Source organism: Ahaetulla prasina, chromosome 7 (assembly GCF_028640845.1).
Source record: "Ahaetulla prasina isolate Xishuangbanna chromosome 7, ASM2864084v1, whole genome shotgun sequence".
Lineage (NCBI taxonomy): Eukaryota > Metazoa > Chordata > Lepidosauria > Squamata > Colubridae > Ahaetulla > Ahaetulla prasina.
In genome coordinates this window covers 9875501-9899149 of record NC_080545.1, presented here as the reverse complement: position 1 = coordinate 9899149, position 23649 = coordinate 9875501, and the positions used below count along the sequence as shown (strand labels likewise).

Sequence of the window (23649 nt, the reverse complement as noted above, 5' to 3'; positions counted from 1 at the left end):
CTACCGTGGGCATCGAAAGAAAAGGCAGATGTTGCTTTCGTTCCATCCATGAACCTCTTGGCATCAATTTCATGAACATTCTTCAGGCTAGCCTGAAGTGGTTAACGGAATATTTAAAAAAAAAAAAAAACCAGGACTGCTAATGTTTGTATTCTAGTCTGCTAGTAAAGTTTCAGACAGGGTGATAAGAGGAAGGCGTATCTCCTCGTAGGAACGTGGACATAATTGAGTCCAGAAAAAGCAGTACAGACAAAAAGAAATGGCTGTTTTCCCCAGCTCTAAAAACACAAAAGATCATTAAGTTCCCGATTTATATCCTGCCGCTGGCCAGATGCACACATGCGGTTTTGGCTAGCAAAGATGGAAGATTTCAGTCTTGGTTATCAATGAAGGTAAAAAGTTATTGAGCTAAAGAGACTGGGTGTAATCTGATACCAGCCGCATCTAACTCAAAAGTACATCAACGTTGGGATTGATTTTTAAACTGCAAAAGTTAAACATCTGGATGCATTGTTGTACTTTCTTAAATATCAACATTTCTTTTTTCTTTTTTCTTTTTGGAATGTCTTGGCTTATAAAGAATTCCTGAGAATGTAACGGCTTTTTAATCCTTGTTAGTTTGGTTGGTTCAAATATAATGATAGATACGCGATGGCTCAGGGGCTAAGATGCTGAGCTTGTCTATCAGAAGGTTGGCAGCTCAGCGGTTCGAATCCCTAGTGCTGTGTAACGGCGTGAGCTCCCATTACTTGTCCCAGATTCTGCCAACCTAGCGGTTTGAAAGCACATAAAAAATGCAAGTAGGAAAATAGGGACCACTGTTGGTGGGAAGGGAACAGCATTCCGTGCGCCTTTGGCATTGAGTCATGCCAGCCACATGACCATGGAGACGTCTTTGGACAGCGCTGGCTCTTTGAGTTTGAAACGGAGATGAGCACTGACCCCTAGAGTCAGGAACGACAAGCACATATGTGCGAGGGGAACCTTTACCTTAATATAATGATAATTGAGTGATAAAATAAAGCAACAGTTCTAAAATAGAATAGAATAGAATAGAATAGAATTTTTATTGGCCAAGTGTGATTGGACACACAAGGAATTTGTCTTGGTGCATATGCTCTCAGTGTACATAAAAGAAAGATACGTTCATCAAGATACAACATTTACAACACAATTGATGATCAATATATCAATATAAATCATAAGGATTGCCAGCAACAAGTTATAGTCATACAGTCATAAGTGGAAAGAGATTGGTGATGGGAACTATGAAACGATTAATAGTAGTGCAGATTCAGTAAATAGTCTGACAGTGTTGAGGGAATTATTTGTTTAGCAGAGTGATGGCCTTCGGGAAAAAACTGTTCTTGTGTCTAGTTGTTCTGGTGTGCAGTGCTCTATAGCGTCGTTTTGAGGGTAGGAGTTGAAACAGTTTATGTCCAGGATGCGAGGGATCTGCAAATATTTTCACGGCCCTCTTCTTGATTCGTGCAGTATACAGGTCCTCAATGGAAGGCAAATTGGTAGCAATTATTTTTTCTGCAGTTCTAATTATCCTCTGAAGTCTGTGTTTTTCTTGTTGGGTTGCAGAACCGAACCAGACAGTTATAGAGGTGCAAATGACAGACTCAATAATTCCTCTGTAGAATTGGATCAGCAGCTCCTTGGGCAGTTTGAGCTTACTGAGTTGGCGCAGAAAGAACATTCTTTGTTGTCCTTTTTAATGATGTTTTGATGTTAGCTGTCCATTTGAGATCTTGCGATATGATAGAACCCAGAAATTTGAAGGTTTCTACTGTTGATACTGTGTTGTCAAGTATTGTGAGAGGTGGAAGTATGGAAGGGTTTTCCTAAAGTCTACCACCATTTCTACGGTTTTGAGTGTGTTCAGTTCCAGATTGTTTTGGTTGCACCACAAGGCTAGTCGTTCGACCTCTCGTCTATATGCGGATTCGTCATTGTCTCGAATGAGACCAATCACTGTTGTGTCATCTGCGAACTTCAGTAGCTTAACAAATGGATCATTGGAGATGCAGTCATTGGTATACAGAGAGAAGAGAAGTGGGGAGAGCACACAGCCTTGGGGGCCCCTGTGCTAATTGTACAGGTATTTGATGTGATCTTGCTTAGCTTCACCTGCTGCTTCCTGTTTGTTAGGAAGCTTGTGATCCACTTACAAGTCTGTTCCGGTACCTGTAGCTGGTTTAGCTTAGTTAGAAGAATGTCTGGAATGATGGTATTGAATGCTGAACTAAAGTCTACAAAGAGGACCCTTGCATAGGCCTTTGGAGACTCAAGATGTTGTAGGATGTAGTGCAGAGCCATATTAACAGCATCATCTGTTGATCTATTTGCTCGGTATGCAAATTGCAAGGGGTCTAAGAGCGGATTCGTGATGGTTTTCAGGTAGGAAAGCACTAGCCTTTCAAAGGTTTTCATGACTACAGATGTTAGAGCAACTGGTCTGTAGTCATTCAGTTCCTTGATGGTGGGCTTCTTGGCACTGGGATGATGGTAGAGCATTTGAAGCAAGAAGGAACATAGCACATCTCTAGTGATTTATTGAAAATATGGGTGAAGATGGGGCCAATTGGTCAGCACAGACTTTTAAGCAAGAAGGAGTTATCTTGTCTGGGCCTGGAGCTTTTCCTGGCTTTTGTCTGTGAAATAGGTCCTGCACTTCCTTTTCTGTGATCACTAGGGGTTGTGAACCCAATGAAATGGGGTCAGTTGTAGGAGGCTTGGCTGTTGTTGGTGTGTCTGAGATGGGGGTTGTGGAGATAGGTGGCTGTAGTTTCCTTTCAAACCTGCAGTAAAACTCATTCAAGTCATCTGCCAGTTGTTGATTACCTTCAGCCTGGGAAGGAGGTTTGCCATAGCCGGTGATATTTTTAAGAGTTTTCCACATGTTTGCTGGTTCATTTGCTGAAAACTGATTCTTTAGCTTTTCAGAGTAGCTTCTTTTTGCTGCTCTTATCTCCCTTGTTAGTGCATTTCTGGCCTGATTGTACAGCATTTTATCACCTTTTCTGTAGGCTTCCTCTTTGGAATGTCGTAGCTGCTTAAGTTTAGGTGTAAACCAAGGTTTGCTGTTACTGTGTATTCGCAAGTTCCTTGTAGGTACACATAGGTCTTCACAGAAGCTGACATATGATGTTACAGTATCTGTGAGTTCATCCAGGTCTGCAGAGGTATCTTTAAAATATTCCAATCAGTGCAGTCAAAACATGCCTGTAGCTTTAATTCTGATTCCTCCGTCCAGGTTTTCACTGATTTAATTATTGGTTTTATGGCTTTAAGTCTTTGCCTGTAAGCAGGTACAAGGTGAATCATGCAATGATCAGAGTGTCCTACAGCTGCACGTGGTAAAGACCGATAGGCATCTTTTAGTGTTGTGTAGCAGTGGTCTAGAGTATTCTTGCCTCTGGTGGGACAATTGACATGCTGAAAGTATTTTGGTAGTTCTTTCCTTAAGTTTGCCTTGTTTAGATCTCCCAAAACAATGGCCAGTGAATCAGGGTGTTTGGCTTCAGCCTCCATGATTTGGTCAGCTAGAGTTCGTAATGCCTCGTTTACACAGGCTTGTGGTGGGACATAAACAGCAATTAGAAGAAATGAGGAAAATTCACGAGGCGAATAGTAAGGTTTGCAATTGATAATTAGAGTCTCTAAATTGTTGTCACAGAATTTGTAAATTATGTTAAAATCTTGACACCAGGTTGAATTAATATATAGGCATAAGCCTCCTCCTTTCTTTTTACCAGATGTTTCTGGAACCCTGTCTGATCGTTCAATTTGAAATCCTGGAATGTTCAGGCTGCTATTTTCAATTGATTCATTTAACCAGGTTTCAGAGAAGCATAGGACTGCTGAATTGCGAAAATCAGAATAGTATTTGTTTAAGAGGAGTATTTCATCCATCTTATTTGCAAGTGAGCGTATATTTGTTAGGAAAATTGAAGGCAGAGGAGTTTTAGTGCGAGTTCTTAGCTTGATTAAGATCCCAGATCGTTTACCTCGTTTCCTTCGTTTCCGTCGTTTGGTTTTTTTAGTAATCCATGGCTCCGTGGGAATTGCCTCCTCCTGTGTTAGAATCTCCTCCGTGTTTGTAAAGACAGGCGGGGGTGAGATTAAAGAAAGCTGCTCCTTAAAGAAATGTTCCTTAATTTTTAGCAGATGGTCTCGTGAGTAGGAAATCCGTAGTGAGTCACAGAGAACAATTAGAAATAAAGTAACAATTAGAGAGCATTTCACCGAGGCAGCCTTCGTCGGCGCCATCTTAGGTATCTCCACCTAAATAAAGCAACTGTTCCCAAGAGAGAAACATTATTGTATTGATTGTCAGCTTTGGAAGCCGTATTAGCCCGGAAGCTTCTGTGCTGCCACTTTCTCATATGTGGGAAAGTAGGAGGGGGGATTTAGTAAAGGGATTGTCTTTAGATGTAATAGCATTCTTCCTGTCAGTTAAGGTCAGGCCGATCCTGCATCTGGAGAAGGAGTGGTCGGAGTGCTGTCTCAAGATGGGACAGTTGGCGATTGGAGCATGTGATCGACTGAGGAGTGAGGGGATAGTTTTGGCGGTTTTTGATTTACTGAGGTAAAACCCGGACCTCTCAGATTCGGGTTTTCCCACATGTGCCAGTTTACCTATCCTACTAAATAGAACTTTGAAAGATGCTTGCTTCAGAGTTTTACTTGGAATTTTTTTTTCTGGAACACTGACATTGATATGGTGGAATATGCACCTAGAGAAAGTGGGGGGAATCCTAGAATGAGCACCCCAGTTTCCTAGAGCGGAGGCAGTACATTCCAGAGAGAAGCCCCAATTAAGTACAATCCAGGCAGTACAATCCAGAGAGAAGCCCCAACTTACGGGACCGTCTGCTGCCACCGAATGCCTCTCACTGACCCGTGCGCTCTCACAGAGAGGGACTCCTCAGGGTGCCGTCGGCGAGGCAGTGTCGACTGGCGACACCCAGGGGAAGGGCCTTTTCTGTGGGGGCCCCCACCCTCTGGAACGAGCTTCCCCCAGGACTTCGACAACTTCCTGACCTTTGAACCTTCCGCCGCGAGCTTAAGACACATCTATTTATTTGCGCAGGACTGGGCTAGAATTTTTAAATTTTTAAATATTTAAATTTTAAATCTGGTTTTAATGGGGTTTTATTATTTATATCTCTATTTTAAATATTCGGCCTTTGTAATAAGTTTTTTAATTAATGTTTTATTCTGTACATATATACGTTTTATATGGCTGTAAACTGCCCTGAGTCCCTAGGGAGATAGGGCGGTATAAAAGTGTGAACAAATAAATAAATAAAATAAATAAGAGACTATGCAGTCCCGAAATTCTAACCAACACACCAGAATGTCTCTGGATGTCCTCTCAGAAGACTAGAATGTCCCTTTAACCTTCTAACCTTAAGTTGGAAGATTAAAGTTTTAGTCTGGCACGATTCCGTCTATTAGATGTATAAGCAAATAAAGCGCTGGACTCGATTGGATCTCGCTGTGTTGTCTTTGGGCTTGGGTCTGACAATTATTGATGCTATTTTCATGTCCATCTTACTTTCCATTTCTGGGATGCCGTCTGGTCAAAACAAAACAAAACAAAGCAAAACAAAAACAAAACAAAACAATATAAAAGACTGTTTAAAATACATGAACGGCAAATAAACTCATTACCAACCTTCATGGAGGCCGGCCGGCCTGAAAGACACTCCTAAGGAAGTGCTACTGGATCTTAGTAGTATAGAAAAAGTGTTGTATGTATGTATGCATGTATGTAGTAGGTATGTAATGTAATGTATTGTAATATATATATTTATTTATTCATTCAATGTGTATGTCTGCCCATCTCAAACATAATGACTCCAGCCAGCAATCATAAAATCAATTAAAAACCAAATTACACCCCCTCCCAAACAAAACAAAACCAAAACCCCTCAAAAAACACATACAGCCGCCAAGAAAATGTTATAAACCACACATTTTAACGTAATGTTAATTCCCTCCTGTATGTATTTAATGTGGATGTTTTTTGTGTTACTTTGTTTACTGTTTTAAAATGGTTTTTATGTATTTAATTGTAACACACACACACATGTATATGTATATGTATATGTATATGTAGGTCTTGGCATTTTCGGGTCTTTTCCCGTGTAAGGTTGAGAGTATCTTGGTGACATTTCGACGAGGTCTCACTCATCATCTTCAGGCTGGTGTCTTTGGCTTCATGCTTCTCGAGCAAAGAGTGGTCGGAGCTGCCGTCTCTCTATAAATACTGGTAGGGAGGTGGGGAGTGTTGCTGTGAGCGGGTTGGTTGGCTGTGTGGTTGCATCTTGATTGGTAGATGGAGTGGGTGTTTGCAGATTGGTTGGCTGTTTCGTAGCATCCTGTGTGGGTGTGATCCTGGTCTTTTGTTACTGAGCTTTGGTGTTGTGGCCTCTGAAGTTCTGTGATGTGATGTCTTGAGCAGATGGCTGTGATGCAGCATCCCGGGTTTTAGTTTGGCTCCGAGTCCGAGGTCCTTCTCATGTGTTCCTGGTGTGTGTCAGCCTGCTTTGCGTGGGGATCGGAGGGGGGCGCAGCAGCCAGTGGTGTCAGCATGGTCTGGCTTCTGGATAGTGGTTGTGTTTCGTCTGTGGGATGGGTTTGGGTTTGAATCTGGTGAGGATGATTGGTGGCGGCGTTGTGTGTTGTTCTGGGTCTGGGGTCAATTTTCATGGCTGGGACTCGTTTGTTGACCGAGGCTGGTTTCCAGATGTCTGGTAGGCGGGAGGTGTCGTCCCGTTTGTTCATATTGTGGGTTTGTTTCTCTATTTCAATGGCTTCCATAATTATTCTCTTGTTATATATATATATATATATATATATAATGTTTTCGTAGGTTTTATATATATATTGTAAGCCACCGAGAGTCACTGACTGAAATATGCAGCCGTGGAAATTCAACAAATGAATAAACAATAATAATTAAATTAAATTAAATTAAAGAAATGAAATGAAAATAAAATAAAATAAAATAATAATCCAGAAGTGGGTGCTTTTGGCCACGCACATAACCATGTCCAAAAAAACCAGGCCTTTGATATCAAGGATCTCTTTAAGAGATCTTTTCGAGATTATCAGCACAGTCATGCTGTTATCAAGATACAATTTGCTGCCTGCAAGATAATCAGGCCCAAAGCTGTTAGGCCTTTAAAAATTAAAGCAGCATCTTGACTGACACTTAGGAGGCAATTAGCGACCCTAATTGTTTTCAACCCAGATATCTGATCACCGGTTAAAAGTACACCAGTTAAACATTAACTGCCATGCTTCATTAAGTGCAGTTTCTACATATCCTTCAAGGATTGGTCCGCCTCTATCGAATTCACTGAAATACACTGTGATGCATCTGAGAAATACATAACTAAACTACTCAGTCTGGTTTAAGAACGACGACAGATGGCATTAATAGATACAGATGTGCAATATGTTCCTTGTCATTGCGAATGCCAATCTAGAGATAATTGGAGAATCTAAGACATGCCGCCAGGATGCAAACTGCCTTTTCTGGAGACCGCAGAAAACATTGGCCAATCTCCAAGTCTGGTTTCCTACGAGCCACGGTGGCGCAGTGGTCAGAGTGCAGTACTGCAGGCTAGCTCTGCTGACTGCTGGCTGTCTGCAATTTGGCAGTTCCAATCTCACCAGGCTCAAAGTTGACTTTCAAAAGACATCCTTCTGAGGGAAGTCACCCCTCCTAGAAGAATGAAATATTTTGAGGCAGAATATTATATCTCCCTAAAGGAGAAACGTGTTTCTAAAGACAGAAACCAGTTCCCTGCCCCCCCCCGCCAGGGGTGAAATGCTCCCGGTTCGGAGCGGATCGCCTGATCTGGTAGCGATGGTGGCGGGTGGTTCGGAGAATCGGTAGCAAAAATCCCTGCCCCTCCCATGTCCAGCTGAGTCGCGTGATCATCAGAGGTTTTTGGGTTTTTTTAACTTTTAAAAGCATTTTTTCTCTGGCTGAAAAAATGCTTTTAAAACTAAAAAAAAAAAGCTCTGATGATCACGCGGCTCAGCTGGGATCGTCAGAGGATTTTAAAAGCATTTTTTTCTACAACCTCTTCGGCTGAAGAGGTTGGAGAAAAAATGCTTTTAAAAGGGTCTGGCGATCACCGCTGAGTTGCCTGATCATCAGAGGCTTTTTTTTCTTTTAAAGGCAAAAAAAATGCTTTTAAAAGGAAAGAAAAGCCTCTGACGATCAGGCTAGTTAGCTGGGATCGTCGGAGGAGCCTTTTAAAAGCATTTTTTACAACCTCTTCATCTTAAGACGTTGTAAAAATGCTTTTAAAAGGCTCTGGCAATCCCCGCTGGGTTGCCTGATCGTCAGAGGTTTTTTTTTCTTTTAAAGGCAAAAAATGCTTTTAAAACCACCAAGCCATGCTCACAGAACTGGTAGTAACAAATTTTACATTTCACCGCTGCCCCCAGCAGATATTTGGTGCCCATTAAGAAGGACAAAATGGATTTGTTTTTGTCATGCAATTGTACTTAGGACACATGGAAAAAAAACTGTGGACAAACAGGAAGACGGCTGCATATTTTAGATCAATGACTCCACTGTGGACAGCTGTATAGCGGTTAGGAAAAACAACTTCTTGCAAAGTTACCTTTGTCAACATTCCAGTGTGTCTGTCACATACACACACACACAAGGTTACATAAAAATTAACTTCTAAAAAACAATCGTGTGTTTGTTCCTCACTCAAGTTGCATCCTTTGGAAAGCAAAGGCATTATTCTACTTTATACGAGTGGCAAGGATCGAGGCCATGAGTAAACGTTTATCCTTGTTTTTAAGACTGGAATTACAAATATTTGAAATAAATAGAAGGGAACAAAAGAGGTCTGTCAATTTCAACATGCAGGTATATCAATGAGAGAAACATACATGTCTCATAGAGGGTACACATGGTCTGGTAATAAAAGCTGAGACACAGGCCGCAATGGTGTGATTGTTAATTGTGCCTGTTTTTATTTTCCACGTGTTTATTTTCCAAACAAAATGCAGAGGTACCTTGCTCAATAGTAGTAACTGTGAGAGGGATCTTGGAGTCCTAGTGGACAATCATTTAAATGAGCCAGCCATGTGCAGCAGCTGCCAAAAAAGCCAACACAGTTCTAGGCTGTGTTAATACCACTTTGTAATGCCTTGGTAAGGCCACATTTGGAATATTGCATCCAGTTTTGGTCGCCATGATGTAAAAAAGATGCTGAGACTCTAGAAAGAGTGCAGAGAAGAGCAACAAAGATGATTAGGGGACTGGAGGCTAAAACATATGAAGAAGGGTTGCAGGAACTGGGTGTGTCTAGTTTAATGAAAAGAAGGACTGAGGAGACATGATAGCAGTCTTCCAATATCTCAGGGGCTGCCACAAAGAGGGAAGTCAAACTAGAAGAGGGAGTCAAACTATTCTCCAAAGTACTTGAGGGTAGAACAAGAAGCAATGGGTGGAAACTAATCAAGGAAAGAAGCAACTTGGAACTAAGGAGAAATTTCCCGACAGTTAGAACAATTAATGAGTGGAACAACTTGAATGCAGAAGTTGTGAATGCTGCAACACTGGAAGTTTTTAAGAAGATGTTGGATAATCATTTGCCTGAAGTGGTGTAGGGTTTCCTGCCTGGGCAGGGGGTTGGACTAGAAGACCTCCAAGGTCCCTTCCAACTGTGATATTATGTTATGTTAAGTGTATATGCAAGCTGGGGTGATAATGACTTACCTTCGCTACCGGTTCGCAAATGTGAGCTCATGAGCAACACCTCTGCGCATGTGCATGACCTTCTGCGCATGCGCAGAGCGTAAAAAACTGGATGTGATGATGTCCGGGTGGGTAGGCAGAGCCTCCCGCAGCTCCCATTACCGGTTTATTCAAACCGGATAAAACTGGCTGAATATCACCACTGTATGCAAGGGAACACACATTAAAAATACAGGCAGAGCTTCAACTGTGGTATTAAGTTGAGGACCACCTGTATTATGAAAAAGACATTGTCTGAAAATTGGGGAAACTAGTTATCCTAGAAAAATATATGGGCCAAGATCTAAAACACTGGACACAGATTAAGAATAAACCCATGAAGAACAAAACATTAAATAGATGTTTTTACCAATCCTTAATGCCGTTCATCCCCCCAAAATCTGATTTCACAAACTTGTAGGAATTTAGCATTGCCGGTATAACTGCTATTAGGCTCTGCAGCAACAAATATTTGAGTAGGAATATCTCACCGATATTACTTTAGGGAAATTCTACATTTTTACAAAAGAAGGAACAAGCGGTGGTTCTGCAGAATCCATGTCACTTCTTCACAGTAGTGGTCGTCTTATGAGGGCATTGTACAGTAGGAATACCCAACGTAAATAATATATAAAGGTAAAGGTTCCCCTTGCACATATGTGCTAGTCGTTCCCGACTCTAGGAGGAGGTACGCATCTCCATTTCAAAGCCGAAGATCCACGCTGTCCGAAGACGTCTCCCTGGTCATGTGGCCGGCATGATTATAAACACCAAAGTCACATGGAATGCTGTTCCCTTCCCACCAAAGGTGGTCCCTATTTTTTCTACTTGCATTTTTATGTGCTTTCGAACCGCTAGGTTGGCAGAAGCTGGGACAAGTCACGGGAGCTCACCCCATTATGCGGTGCTAGGGATTCGAACTGCTGAACCACTGATCTTTCGATCGACAAGCTCAGCATCTTAGCCACTAAGCCACCGGGTCCCTGTTTAAATAATATATACCAGTAGGGAAAATACTTTCCTTCACCTCATTCAGCTTGCCTCACTATGAATGACATAAAAAATATAAGACTACAAACACTTTCTAGGCAACATCTCTTATAGCACAATTATCAATACTATTACTTCCATTTCTGTGTAAATTTGAAGAGCATATTCTGTCTCTTTTCTTCACTGAAAGTTATATTCGTATTTGAAAAGTCAGTGCAATAGTAGCTGGTTTCAATAGAAATTAGCTGGATGTTTCAAGAGGACCATTAGAAAAAAAATTAGACTCCTGTTTTGATCCCAATAAATAAAAACCACTAGTTGATGGGATCATTGTATTCCATCCAAGTCATTTTTCATTCGTGAAAAAGACCACTTATAATGTGTTACAGTTACATGGAAAGGTTTAGCCATCACTGATGTCATGCTGGAAACAGTTCTGTAAAATGAACTAAGTGCTTCTCAATTGTTCCCTTTGGACCGTTTTTAAAATTCCTAGCAATTCCCTAAAGAATGCCACATTGTGACACAAAAATAAAACACTGTGTAGAAGGGAATGCATATAAATCTATTATTTTTCTTGTGAAAAGTCAGGAGTTGAATACAAAATGCATCATGTATTCCGGAGAAAAATACTGGCAGAAAATCTTACTGAGCAACAACTAAAGTTTTCTGTTCAAGCATCCACATTTATCTGCAAATGTGATTGTAATGTGAAAGGTTATTTCACTCCCTAACTTCCCACTAGGTATCTGTACAGTTCATGGCATGTGTTTGATTTTTGAAAACAAAATATATACCTTGACTTATTTTTTTTAGAGTGAAATACCTTCAAAATGACACTACAGAGCATTGCACATCAGAGCAACTAGACACAAGAACAGTTTTTTCCCCGAAGGCCATCACTCTGCTAAACAAATAATTCCCTCAACACTGTCAAACTATTTACTAAATCTACACTACTATTAATCTCATCATTTTCATCACCAATCTCTTTCCATTTATGACTGTATGACTGTAACTTTTTGTTGTTATCATTAAGGGTTAAATTGCAACCTATGACCATCATTTGTGTTGTAAATGTTGTACTTTTGATGTATTTTTTTTTCTTTTTCTTTTATGTACACTGAGAGCATATGCACCAAAACAAATTCCTTTTGTGTCCAATCACACTTGGCCAATAAAATTCTATTCTATTCTATTCTATTCTATCACTACAACATAGGCTGCTAACACAATAGGATTCTCCTTTTATTTGAATTTTTTAAAAAAAAAAAAGAATTTACATCTTTAATTCTTGAGTGCATGTTGTACGTTGAATTATATCCAGCACAGTAATGGTAGACCAATAGAAGTAACAAAAAGATACTTCTATTTGTCTACCATTCAAACTGTAAATGAAGTAAGAATCTGTTGTGGGCCACCAGCAGCCAGCAGAGCTGACCGCAGAGTCAGACAGTGAGGATGTTGGGGAGGAACATGGGCCAGTCCTGGGGGCTGGGGAAAGCTCGGATAAGGTCTCTGTGTCGGAGTCAGAGTGGGAGATAGACAGCAGCGAGGCAGAGGAACAGTTGGAGCCCGTTCCCAGTGTACACAGGCGCAGAGCTGCCAGAAGACAAGAACAACTCAAAAGCAGGGTCGACTTGGGAACAAAGCCACACCTTGGAGATGATTGGCTCCTCCCATAGGAAACAAAAGTGGAGCGAATGGGGAGGGGTCTTTTGCAGGAAACAATTCATTCCGTCGGTCGTTTCAAGAGTGAAAAGTTTATCAGAGAGTTCTTTGTGCAGCCATGAGATCTCTTAATTTTCTTCTTCATTGGAATTGTGCTAGACTGGGCTTTTATAATTTCACTTTTCAAAATTTCCCAAGCTTCTTGGGTTGTTTTCCCTTTGAGAATTCTCATCCATGGAATCCTTCCCAAGCTGTCTCTACGCTTATTGAAATCAGCTCTCTTAAAGTCCAAGACTCTTTGACTTTGTTCTATTGCTTATGGTTGCATAATATTCTATGTTTGAGTTTATTAGCAATCATAATAAGGGATGTCTATGGAGATTCTCAATCATAGTTGAGACTCAGGTCATAGTTGTCCCAATTTCAAGAGGCAATTGGACCTTCTGGCTTTTTTTAAATTATTTATTTATTTTGTCATAAAGTATACACAAACATCGTCATAAATAAAAACAACACATCATGAAAGAAATATATTAAAAGTATGCAATAGCTATGTTAATTTGATATAATGAAGGGAACAATAGGACAGGAATTGTAGGCACTTTTGTGCTCTTATGCACGCCCCTTAAAGTCCTCTTAGGAATGAGGTGAGGTCAATAGTAGACAGTTTTTGGTTGAAGATTTTGGGATTTTGAGTAGAGCCTATGGAGTCAGGTAATGAGTTCCAAGCGTTAACAACTCTGTTACAGAAGTCATATTTTCTGCAATCAAGTTTGAAGCGGTTGACATTAATTTTGAATCTATTGTTTGCTCTTGTATTATTGGGATTGAAGCTGAAGTAGTCTTTTACAGGAAGGATATTGCAGTAGATGATTTTGTGTGTTAAACACAGGTCATGTCGAAGTCGGCGGAGTTCTAAGTTTTCTAATCCCAGGATTTCTAGTCTGGTGGTATAGGGTATTTTGTTGTTTTTGGAGGAGCGAAGAACTCTTCTAGTAAAATATTTCTGGACGCGTTCGATTGTATTAATGTCAGAGATGTGGTATGGGTTCCAGACGGATGAGCTGTATTCAAGAATAGGTCTAGCAAACGTTTCACTAAAGGAGCTTCTCGGATGAGAAGCAAAACGTCTTCAAAGAAAAAACAGAAAGTCCAGGTTTCTCTTGAAAAAGCACCTTTGGCTCTTAATAAGGGAGAATCCAAAAGAAAATATTTTAAAAAATTTTATGACAGGGAGATAAATAGACAAAATACTTAGGAAAGTTCCAGTCAGGTCAAATGGCATCAATATAACAAGGCAATGCGCCAAGATAATAATGGTGTTATTTTCTAAAAAGTTTCACTTCCATTTCCATGTTCTTGGATAAGTTACCTAAATTACCTAATTTCCTGTATCTCTTTCTTGGCTGAAGCGGCGATAAATCCGTGTCAGTTTCACAATGGGTACTTAAATTGTTTCATTTCTAATTTCCTTTAAACCTCCTGAGAACAACAAGGTTTGTTGGACGTAGGTTTATTTTTAAATTTGTCTGCTTCCTCAGAGTGAATGTTATGAAACGGTTATTAACAATATTTCCACTGGAGTTACAAGTATTTTTAATATTGTTGAGCGGGAACTGTGATAGCATCGCTGGCTTTGATCTTCTTGGCTAGACAATTAAGTTCTGAGCCTCACTAATCCTTCAATCTTAATTGTCAATTTTTGACATGGAAGAAGTTGCAGTTGTATAAAACTTTATCTTGCCTGTTGACAACTGGAAGGTCTTTGTTGGCATTTGAGATAGTATCAGTTCTGTTTCTTATGGTGCATAGTTCTCACAACACCTGGCACAGTTTACAACCATAATTCCCGGCTCAATTACGGTCATAAGTCAAGGACTACCTGGAGGCCGTGTTCCGCCTTTTCCCCCCCCCCCTCACAACACCCACCTTGTGAGGCGAGCTGGGCTGAGAAAGTGTGACTGACCCACAGTCACCCTGCCAGCTTTGATGGTTCAGGCAAACTTCCACATTTCCCTACTTTTAAGTATACCGAATAAACCATTCCAGTACAGGTAGTCCTTGACGTACAGCGCTTCATTTAGTGACCATTTGAAGTTACAACAGTACTGAAAAAAGTGACATGCCAGTTTTTCCCACTTACGATCACGGCAGCATCCCCGTAGTCACGTAATCAAAATTCGGGCGCTTGGCAACGGACTCATATTTGTGGCGTCAATTAAAAAATGGGATTGACGAACACCAGCCGACCGTCAAACACCATGATCCCAAATCCTTCATCTCTACCCACACCAACACCAAACAGCACCGGTTCGATTGGAGCAACGCAAAAAATCATCGGCCCCCCGCCATGCTCATGAGTTCACGCCACAAGCAATCCCTCAACAGACACATTGACCCACAACCAGGGGGTCTACGAACCCTTAAAGATTCCAAATCAACCACACAGCCAACCAGAGGCAGCACTGACCCTCAGTCAACCTCCATAAACCCCCCACCATTACTCCACCTCCCAATGACCCTCACCTGACATAACCTCCCCATTACAAGACCCATCACAAGACTCTCACTGATGACTCACACTTGGCTCATCACAAGACCCAATACAAGACACTCATTTGACACACCCCCACACCTCAAGCCCTTAGAAGAACACTGACATCCCCTAAATTCCACTGAAGATGTTACTCAGCCTTCTACAAGGGGAACAGACATCTTGACCTACAACCAGCCTATGAACCTCTCAGAATCCAAATCAACCATACAGCCAACCAGAAATAGCACCCTCAACCCTGTTTTGGTCTGCCAGCAGCCTGCGGAGCTGGCAATGGACTCAGACAGTGATGAGGCTGAGGAAGAACATGGGCCAGTCCTGGAGGCTAGGGAAGGCCCAGATGAGGGCTCTGCGTCGGAGGCAGAGGTGGGGCAAGAGCCATCTGGGAGTGATGTATGGACTCCGGAGCCTCCAGAGGCTGACAGCAGTGAGGCATAGGAACAGGAGGAACATGAGAAGAACTGCCAGAAGGCAAGAGCAGCTCAGGCAAAAAGGACAACTCAGGAGTAGGGCCAAGAAATGATTGGCCCCTCCCACAAGGCTTAAAAGACCAGCAATGGCATTTGGGCTCTTTGTCGGAAAACAACGTTGATAGACTTGCTCCTTGTCTTGCTGCATTTATTTCTTGTCGGCGTCTTCTACTTTTGAACTTTTGCCAAGAAAAGCCTTTGGCAGTTTGCCTAATTAGGCCAAGGTTGGTGATAGGACTGAAGAATTGTGTTTTGAAGAATTTGTTTTGATTTAATTTGGACTACGCTGAGAATGAGTTAATTCTCAGCTGTTCTAATAAAGTCTGTTTGTTTTTGAATGATTTCGTCTAATAATACCTACTTGGGCCTGGGTCACAACAAACCCACCCACCCAAGCCCCCTGCCAACTAGTGCGTCACCCCCTAATGACCCTCACCTGACATAACTTCCCCATCACAAGACCATCACAAGACTCCCACTGATGACTCACACCTGACCACAAGACCCTCACTTGACACACTCACAGCTTGGAGGCCTTATAAACAGAAGGACACTGACGTGGATATCCCTTAAACTCTGCTGTTTAAGGGATGTTAAAGATGTTACCCGGCCTGGTAGCGAAACGTTCAGAAACCAACCCACAAGCTTGGAGAACGGGCCTTCCCCCTCGTCCTACATCTGAGCTACAGATATTCGCCATTACTTCAAACCTTACCTCATTAAGATACACAAACGCAGGGCAGGACTCAACATCAATGGCACTTTCGTCTTGAATGTTGACCGTTGGCGCCATGGCATAAACAGGGTCCTCTGGGTTCTCTGGTTCCGATCCTGATTCCCCTTCAGCTTCTTCAGCATCGGCGTCATACTCGCCTTCCGACTCACTGGAAGAAGAAAGTTTTTCCTCTTCCTCTTCGGAGCCGTCCATCTTCCTTCCCAGAATTCTGCGAAATATCAACCGTCCCAAAATTTAACTGTCGGCCCTCAGTCCAAAATGAAAAGTTTTTCAACGACCCAAAAAAAAGGAGTTACTGAATAATTAGCACCTTACAAATGGTTTGATGGCAACATACCGATTTAAAACCAGCGCTGTTCCTCTTGGGTATCCTCCCAGAGAAAATTAGTAAAAAATATATATACTTGATTATGCAGGTAATAACAGCAGCGAGGATTGTACTTGCGCAAAACTGGAAAGCAGAGAAAATACCTCTGGAAGGGGAAGTAAATTTTAGGACTGAGCAGAAATGAATAGATTAACTCTAATGATTAAAGAAAGAGAGGATTTAGAATATTTTAAGGTATGGGGTCAATTTTACCATTGGTTAGAAAAGAGATAGAGATAAATAAATTGATAGTTATGCAAGAGAACGGTATAATTAAAATATTGGATTTCTGGAGAGATGTTGTAATAGACTAAGTGGAAATGAAGACAGAAGAAACTACAAGAAGATGAAGTCACGGAAAAAATACCGAGATGACATATGGAAGGATAGACTGAAGTGTTGTTTGTATATAAAAAAAAATTACAAAAACAACAACAAATGGTTTGATGAGACTGCACATATAATTAAGACGGAGGAGGAGGAGGAGGAGGAGAGAGAGAGAGAGAGAGAGGGAGGGAGGGAGGGAGGGAGAGAGAGAGAGAGAGAGAGAGGGAGAGAGAGAGAGAAGATTGTGATAGAGACAATGGATCAACAATAGTTGACCTGTGTACACAGTTTGTGAACAGATCTTTTTAATTTTTTTTAATGCAAGGCCTTAATTGTCCTAAATTGTTCTAAACTGCACTGAGTTTAGAAACTGCACCATGATAAGCAGAACTGATAACCGTGTCTCAAAAGTCAATAAATGCTCTCCAGGTGTCAACGATCAAGATAAAGTTTTAGACAATTGCAGCTTCCTGTCTGTCAAAAATTATAGGTAAGTGGATAACGAAGTTTTAAGGATGATTGAGAATCACAACGCAACTGTCTAACAAAGGGAGATCAAAGCCAGTGGTGCTCTGCAGGCCTTAACAGTCTGAGATGAAATAAAATATGAGCTTGCAACTTTTCCAAGTATTATTTAAATTGACTTGCTACCCCCTAAATTATTAACTTAAGGAACACACTCCAGTCTTGTTTTCTTTTCTTTTGTGAGAGACGCCATGATCACGGGTCAGTGAAATCTTTAAAACAACAACTATAAATTGGCTTTTAATACTGTTTGGATGATCGTCAGGGGAGTTTTGCTCTTCCAGCGAGACTTATAGCAGCTGCATTTTCTTAGGAATTTAAAAAAAAAACAATCCCCCCAAAAACAAAATATAAACAAAAGTGGGGAGGGGGAGACATGCCTCCTAAAGAATTCAAAGCATTATGTAATACTGGGAGCTGCATAAAGGTTATTAACAAATGAAAAAAAAAATACTTGAAATACAAGATGGATAGTTATTAAACAATATGATGGTATGTCGGCTGAATTATGGACAGTTTTAATGCCTTTGGAAAAGTCTTCTGCCAAAATATTCATTGTTCCCACATTACAAAAGCCATTTAGAGCAGGGGTGTCAAACTCAAGGCCCGGGGGCCGGATCTGGCCCGCGCGGCCACCCTGGAAACACCGAAAGGCTGGCCTGCAATGCCTCTGCCCGCGAAAACTGAGCTAGGAAGTGTTGCATACATCCCTCCCGAAGCTCCAATTTCGCTGGCAGAAGGTTGCAGGAGGCGCCCCCGTTTTTGCTGGCAGAGCGCTCGGGCCACCACAGGCGCCCCCGACACAAGTAATGTTGAGCTGGCCACACAACCCCTGGCCACGCCCCCCCAACCCCCCCCCCCCCGAGGTCAAACACAACTCTGATTTGGCCCTCAAGTAAATCGAACTTGACACCCCTAATTTAAAGTATCTCTCAAGGGATTGTAAATTTTAGGTTGCCTACTCAACTTTGGACAGCCGACTTGTGATTTTCGTACCACAGATGGCACAGGCAGCAGTGGGCCGAAACGTACCTGGATAACTGCAAGAGCTCATCAGCTCACCTGTCCAGTACAGGCATCTTGCTTGCTTTCTCCATAGCCAAGTAAGTTAAGTGGTCAACTCACAGGACATTTAAGAAGACCGCCAGTGAAGATGACCGCATATTCATTTGCTTTTATGTTTTGCAACAATGCCTGGCCAGTGTTTGTTCTTATTGCTAATTTTCAATGGCTCCCAATTATCTCTAGAAAAGCCAAAACTGACCTCTACATTCTTTAGCTACATGCCGTAGCTAAAGAAGGGAAATGGCACATCCAGAAGTATATATAGAATAACTCTAGAATTGGAAAAAGCTTGGAGAACTTCTAGTCCAGATGCGTGGAGGTGGCGCGCGGGGAGGTGGTTGCTCACATTTGCAAACCAGTAGTTAAGATAAGTCAATAAGGGCCGTGATAGCTCAGGCTGTTAGAAGCCTGTTATTAGAACACAGCAGCCTGCAATTACTGCAGGTTCAAGCCCGGCCCGAGGTTGACTCAGCCTTCCATCCTTTATAAGGTAGGTAAAATGAGGACCCAGATTGTTGGGGGGGCAATAAGTTGACTTTGTAAAATATACAAAATAGAATGAGACTATTGCCTTATACACTGTAAGCCGCCCTGAGTCTTCGGAGAAGGGCGGGATATAAATGTAAATAAAAAAAAAATACCACCCCTGCTAATTTCCTATATTAATATATATAAAGCAGTACTAAGATGCTGTAAGGCCTGAGTCTGATCTGGATAGGAAGTTACAGTCTGGCAAAATATTTTGTCAGAGAGATATAATAATGAAGATATGTATTTAATTATACATGTAATAACAGCAGCAAGAATTGTATTTGCACAAAATTGGAAGATAGAGAGAATCCCCTCAGAAGGTGAAGTAATAAAAAAGATTTTAGACTGTGCGGAAATGAATACATTAATTTTAAGCATAAAAGATAAAGAGGAATCGGTGTACGTCAAGACATGGGAAAGATTCTATGTATGGCTAGAAAAGAGATATGAATAAAAGACGATAGATAGATAGATAAAAACAGTTAATAATGAAAAATTAAATGAGGGAAATGACAAAAAAAAAAAAATAGAAATCCAGATATTGCCAGAGTAAATGGAAAAGGGAAGGGAAGGAAAGAAGCTTATAAATATAAATGTACAATTATGAAATGATAATTGGGTAAAATGGAAAAGGAACTGAAAAGAAAGTATATAATATTAGAAAATTGGAGTTGCTCGGTTACCAAACAAGGGAAATATTATAAAGAAGAAAGAAAGAAGAGAGGAATAGAGGGAAAGGAAGAGGAAGTGAAGGAGAGAGAGGGATGGAAGGAAGGGGAAGTAGAGGAAGATAGGACAGGGGATTAGAGTAGGGGAGAAGGGGAGAAAGGAGGGAAAGAGGAGAGAAATGGGGGAGAGGAAGGGGAAGGAGGGAGGAGGAGGAAGAAGAGGAGGAAGAAGGTAGGAGAGGCGAGGAGGGAAGGAAGGAAAAGGAGAGAAGAAGGTTTGTTGTGAAATGAAGGGAAAGAAAGGGTAGAAGAGCAACCCCAAATGTAATTGAAGTGTTTTATCCTTGTGCTTTCTTCAGAAAAAAAACATGTATGATTATTTATGGACAAGAGAATGTACATTTACAATATGTATATAAGAAAATAAAAAAATAAAAAACTTATTTCCAAAAAAAAAAAAGGAAGATACAGTTTGAGTTAAATCCCTGCAAGACCAAACTACTATTAAAAACTATTATAAATTATAAATTATTATAAATTATAAATACTATTATAAACCATTTGGCACTCTGTCTTCTGCAGTGATTCTGAATTGGGGGGCTTCTGGAGTTACTACTATTGCTTGATGTCAAGCCAAAGAAGAACCCTGTTGTGTCTTGTCCGCTCTCACCGCAGCCGGGGTCTGCTTATCTGCTCCCGAACACGGAGGAATGTATGCCTCCCGGCCCCAGTCCTGGCTCCATGCCCAGACAAGCTGAAGAGGAGGGGGCACCTCTCGGTCCCAGCCCTGGCTCCATGCCCAAGCAGGCTGCAGAGGAGGGAGCATCCCCCGGCCCCAGCCCTGGCTCCATGCCCAGGCAAACGGAGCAGCTAGACCCCTCCCCCTCCTCCACAGCATGTGAGCCTGAGGAAAGTTTACTTCCAACAGCTGATTGGAGTGACCCTCGCATCAGAAGATTGGATAGGCGGAGGCAACAGAAGGAAGGGAGGGGCAGGCCTTAATGAGTGCTGAGTCATGGAGCCACACCCCATGGCCTATATAAAGGATCTACTTTCTGGCAGTCTCTGAGTCAGGCAAAAGTCGAACTTATCTTGCTGAAGTCACTTTCTGGTCTCCTGCCTGCTCTGAGGACTTTGCTAGGACTTTGGGCAGAGCTGCAGAGGCAAGCCTGATTCGGATTTCCCTGACCCGGCCGTCAGCGGAGGAGTGGGACACGACAAACCCAAACATTTATAAGAATGGAACCGAAGTAAACATTGTTGGAATCCAATGCTGTAAAAATCCAGTAAGTAAATTATCCTGGCGGCCGGGAAGGAAAATAACTCTAAAATGTACTGTAACTCTTGATTGTATTTGGCAGGATGAGGTTCCGTACAATTTACAGCATTCTATAAAATGATTGTAGGGGGATGCGAACATCCAGCTGTTTTCCTAAGGCGGACAAAATCTCCAGCCGTGTTGACTTTAAACATTTCTGAGCTATCTTAAAGGGTAACCTCTTCCCAAGGCAGCCTGTTCGGAAAAACAGAAAAGCACAGAGGATAATAATACCCTACCAATTCCATGAGCGCAATAAAAACACTGATAAAATCAAAGCGAGCCATTTTAAAATTGGACAGCCTCGTGGACAAAACAATCCAGGCAGAATCTGGGTTCAGTTATACGACAAGAGAAATACGGGAAGGTCTCCTAACTCCATGTCCGATATAGCAGGAAAGCTCAAAGTTAAACCTCTAAGGCTAATGTCACAACAAGGAGACCCAATCTTCACATAATAGGATCCCAACCAGGGGTGGGCTGCTGGGGGTTCGCAGGGGTTCGGGAGAACCTCTGGCTAAGATTCTGTGCAGTTCGGAGAACCCCCAAATTCCATTCCTGGCGGGATCCGCCTACTCCTCCCCTCCCCTCCCAGGAGTCCCCACGTGGCCCGTTTTGGATGCAGGTAAGCGCAGGGCGCACGCGGAGGCTTGGGGAGGGTGAAAAACAGGCCTACCGGAAGTTCGGGAAGGCCGGAAATGGGCCTGTTTCTGGCCTCCAGAGGGCCTCCAGAGCCTGGGGAGGCCGTTTTTGCCCTCCCGGAGACTCAAGGAGAGCCTCCAGAGCTCGGGGAAGGCAAAAATGCCCCTCCCCGCCATGGTGCAGGACGCCATCTAGGCCACGCCCACCCAGCAACCAGGCAGAGAACCCCTTGCTAAAATTTTTGAAGCCCACCCCTGATCCCAACCGACTAGGGCTTCAAAAACTCAGTAAGCTCAAACTTACTCAGTAAGCTCAAATTGCCCAAGGAGCTGCTGATTCAGTTCTACAGAGGAATTATTGAGTCTGTCATTTGCACCTCTATAACTGTCTGATTCGGTTCTGCAACCCAACAAGAAAAACACAGACTTCAGAGGATCATTAGAACTGCAGAAAAAATAATTGCTACCAACCTGCCTTCCATTGAGGACCTGTATACTGCACGAATCAAGAAGAGGGCCGTGAAAATATTTGCAGATCCCTCGCATCCTGGACATAAACTGTTTCAACTCCTACCCTCAAAACGACGCTATAGAGCACTGCACACCAGAACAACTAGACACAAGAACAGTTTTTTCCCGAAGGCCATCACTCCGCTAAACAAATAATTCCCTCAACACTGTCAAACTATTTACTGAATCTGTACTACTATTAATCTTCTCATCGTTCCCATCACCAATCTCTTTCCACTTATGACTGTATGACTGTAACTTTGTTGCTGGCAATCCTTATGATTTATATTGATATATTGACCAATATTTGTGTTGTAAATGTTGTACCTTGATGAAGGTATCTTTTCTTTTATGTACACTGAGAGCATATGCACCAAGACAAATTCCTTGTGTGTCCAATCACACTTGGCCAATAAAAAATTCTATTCTATTCTATTCTATTCTATTCTAAAGCAGTCCTCAACGTACAACCACAATTGAGCCCAAAATTTCTGTCGCTTAGCAAGACCGTGGTTAAGTCCATTGTGCCCCCATTTTTCAGCCTTCTTTTTTTGCCGCAATGGTGAAGTCCTTCACTGCGGTCGTTAAGTGAATCGTGCGGTGGTCATTAAATGAATCTGGCTCCCCCCTTGACTTTGCTTGATGGAAGCTGGCCATCGGAAGCTGAATCTATTATCTATAATAATAATAAATTATTATAGAGAATAGATAACAGAGAAAAGAAGAATTAGGGGTGACACGATAGCAGTATTCCAGTATTTGAAGGGCTGCCACAAAGAAGAGAGGGTCAATCTTATTTTCCAAAGCGCCTGAAGGCCAGACAAGAAGCTAATGGATGGAAACTAATCAAGGAGAGAAGCAACCTAGAACTAAGGAGAAACTTCCTAACAGTTAGGACAATCAACCAGAGGAAATTCAGAAGTCTTGGGTGCTTCATAACTGGATTTTTTAAAGAAGAGACAAGACAGCCCCTTGTCTGAAAAGGTGTAGGATCTCCTGCTTGAGAAGGGGGTTGGACTAGAAGGCCCCCAAGGTCCCTTTCAGCTCTATTCTGAATTGAAAAGATACTTATACCTGTATCTTTTGAACTCTGGTGCTGGAGAAGACTCCTGCGAGTCCCTTGGACTGCAAGGCGAACAAACAAGTCAGTCCTAGAGGAGATCAACCCTGACTGCTCTTTAGAAGGCCAGATCCTGAAGATTGAACTCAAATACTTTGGCCACCTAATGAGAAGGAAGGACTCACTGGAGAAGAGCCTAACGCTGAGAACGATGGAGGGCAAAAGAAGAAGGGGACGACAGAGAACGAAGTGGCTGGATGGAAGCAGTCACTGAAGCAGTAGGCATGAGTTTAAATGGACTCCAGGGGATGGTAGAGGACAGGAAGGGCTGGAGGAACGTTGTCCATGGTGTCGTGATGGGTCGACATGACTTCGCAACTAACAACAACAAATACATACATATAAAAGAAGGTCATGTGAACTACT

At 42.0% G+C, this 23649-nt stretch overlaps 1 protein-coding gene across 1 annotated transcript in view; it reads right to left on the bottom strand.

Annotated features, from left to right (window-relative positions):
• CCDC146 (coiled-coil domain containing 146) overlaps positions 1 to 23649 on the bottom strand; it is a 129620-nt gene that overhangs the window by 98370 nt on the left and 7601 nt on the right. Inside the window, exon 2 of the mRNA XM_058189538.1 lies at positions 16191 to 16419. Coding sequence (XP_058045521.1) covers positions 16191 to 16403 — 213 coding nt within the window. The 5' untranslated portion in view covers positions 16404 to 16419. The remainder of the gene's footprint in view (positions 1 to 16190; positions 16420 to 23649) is intronic.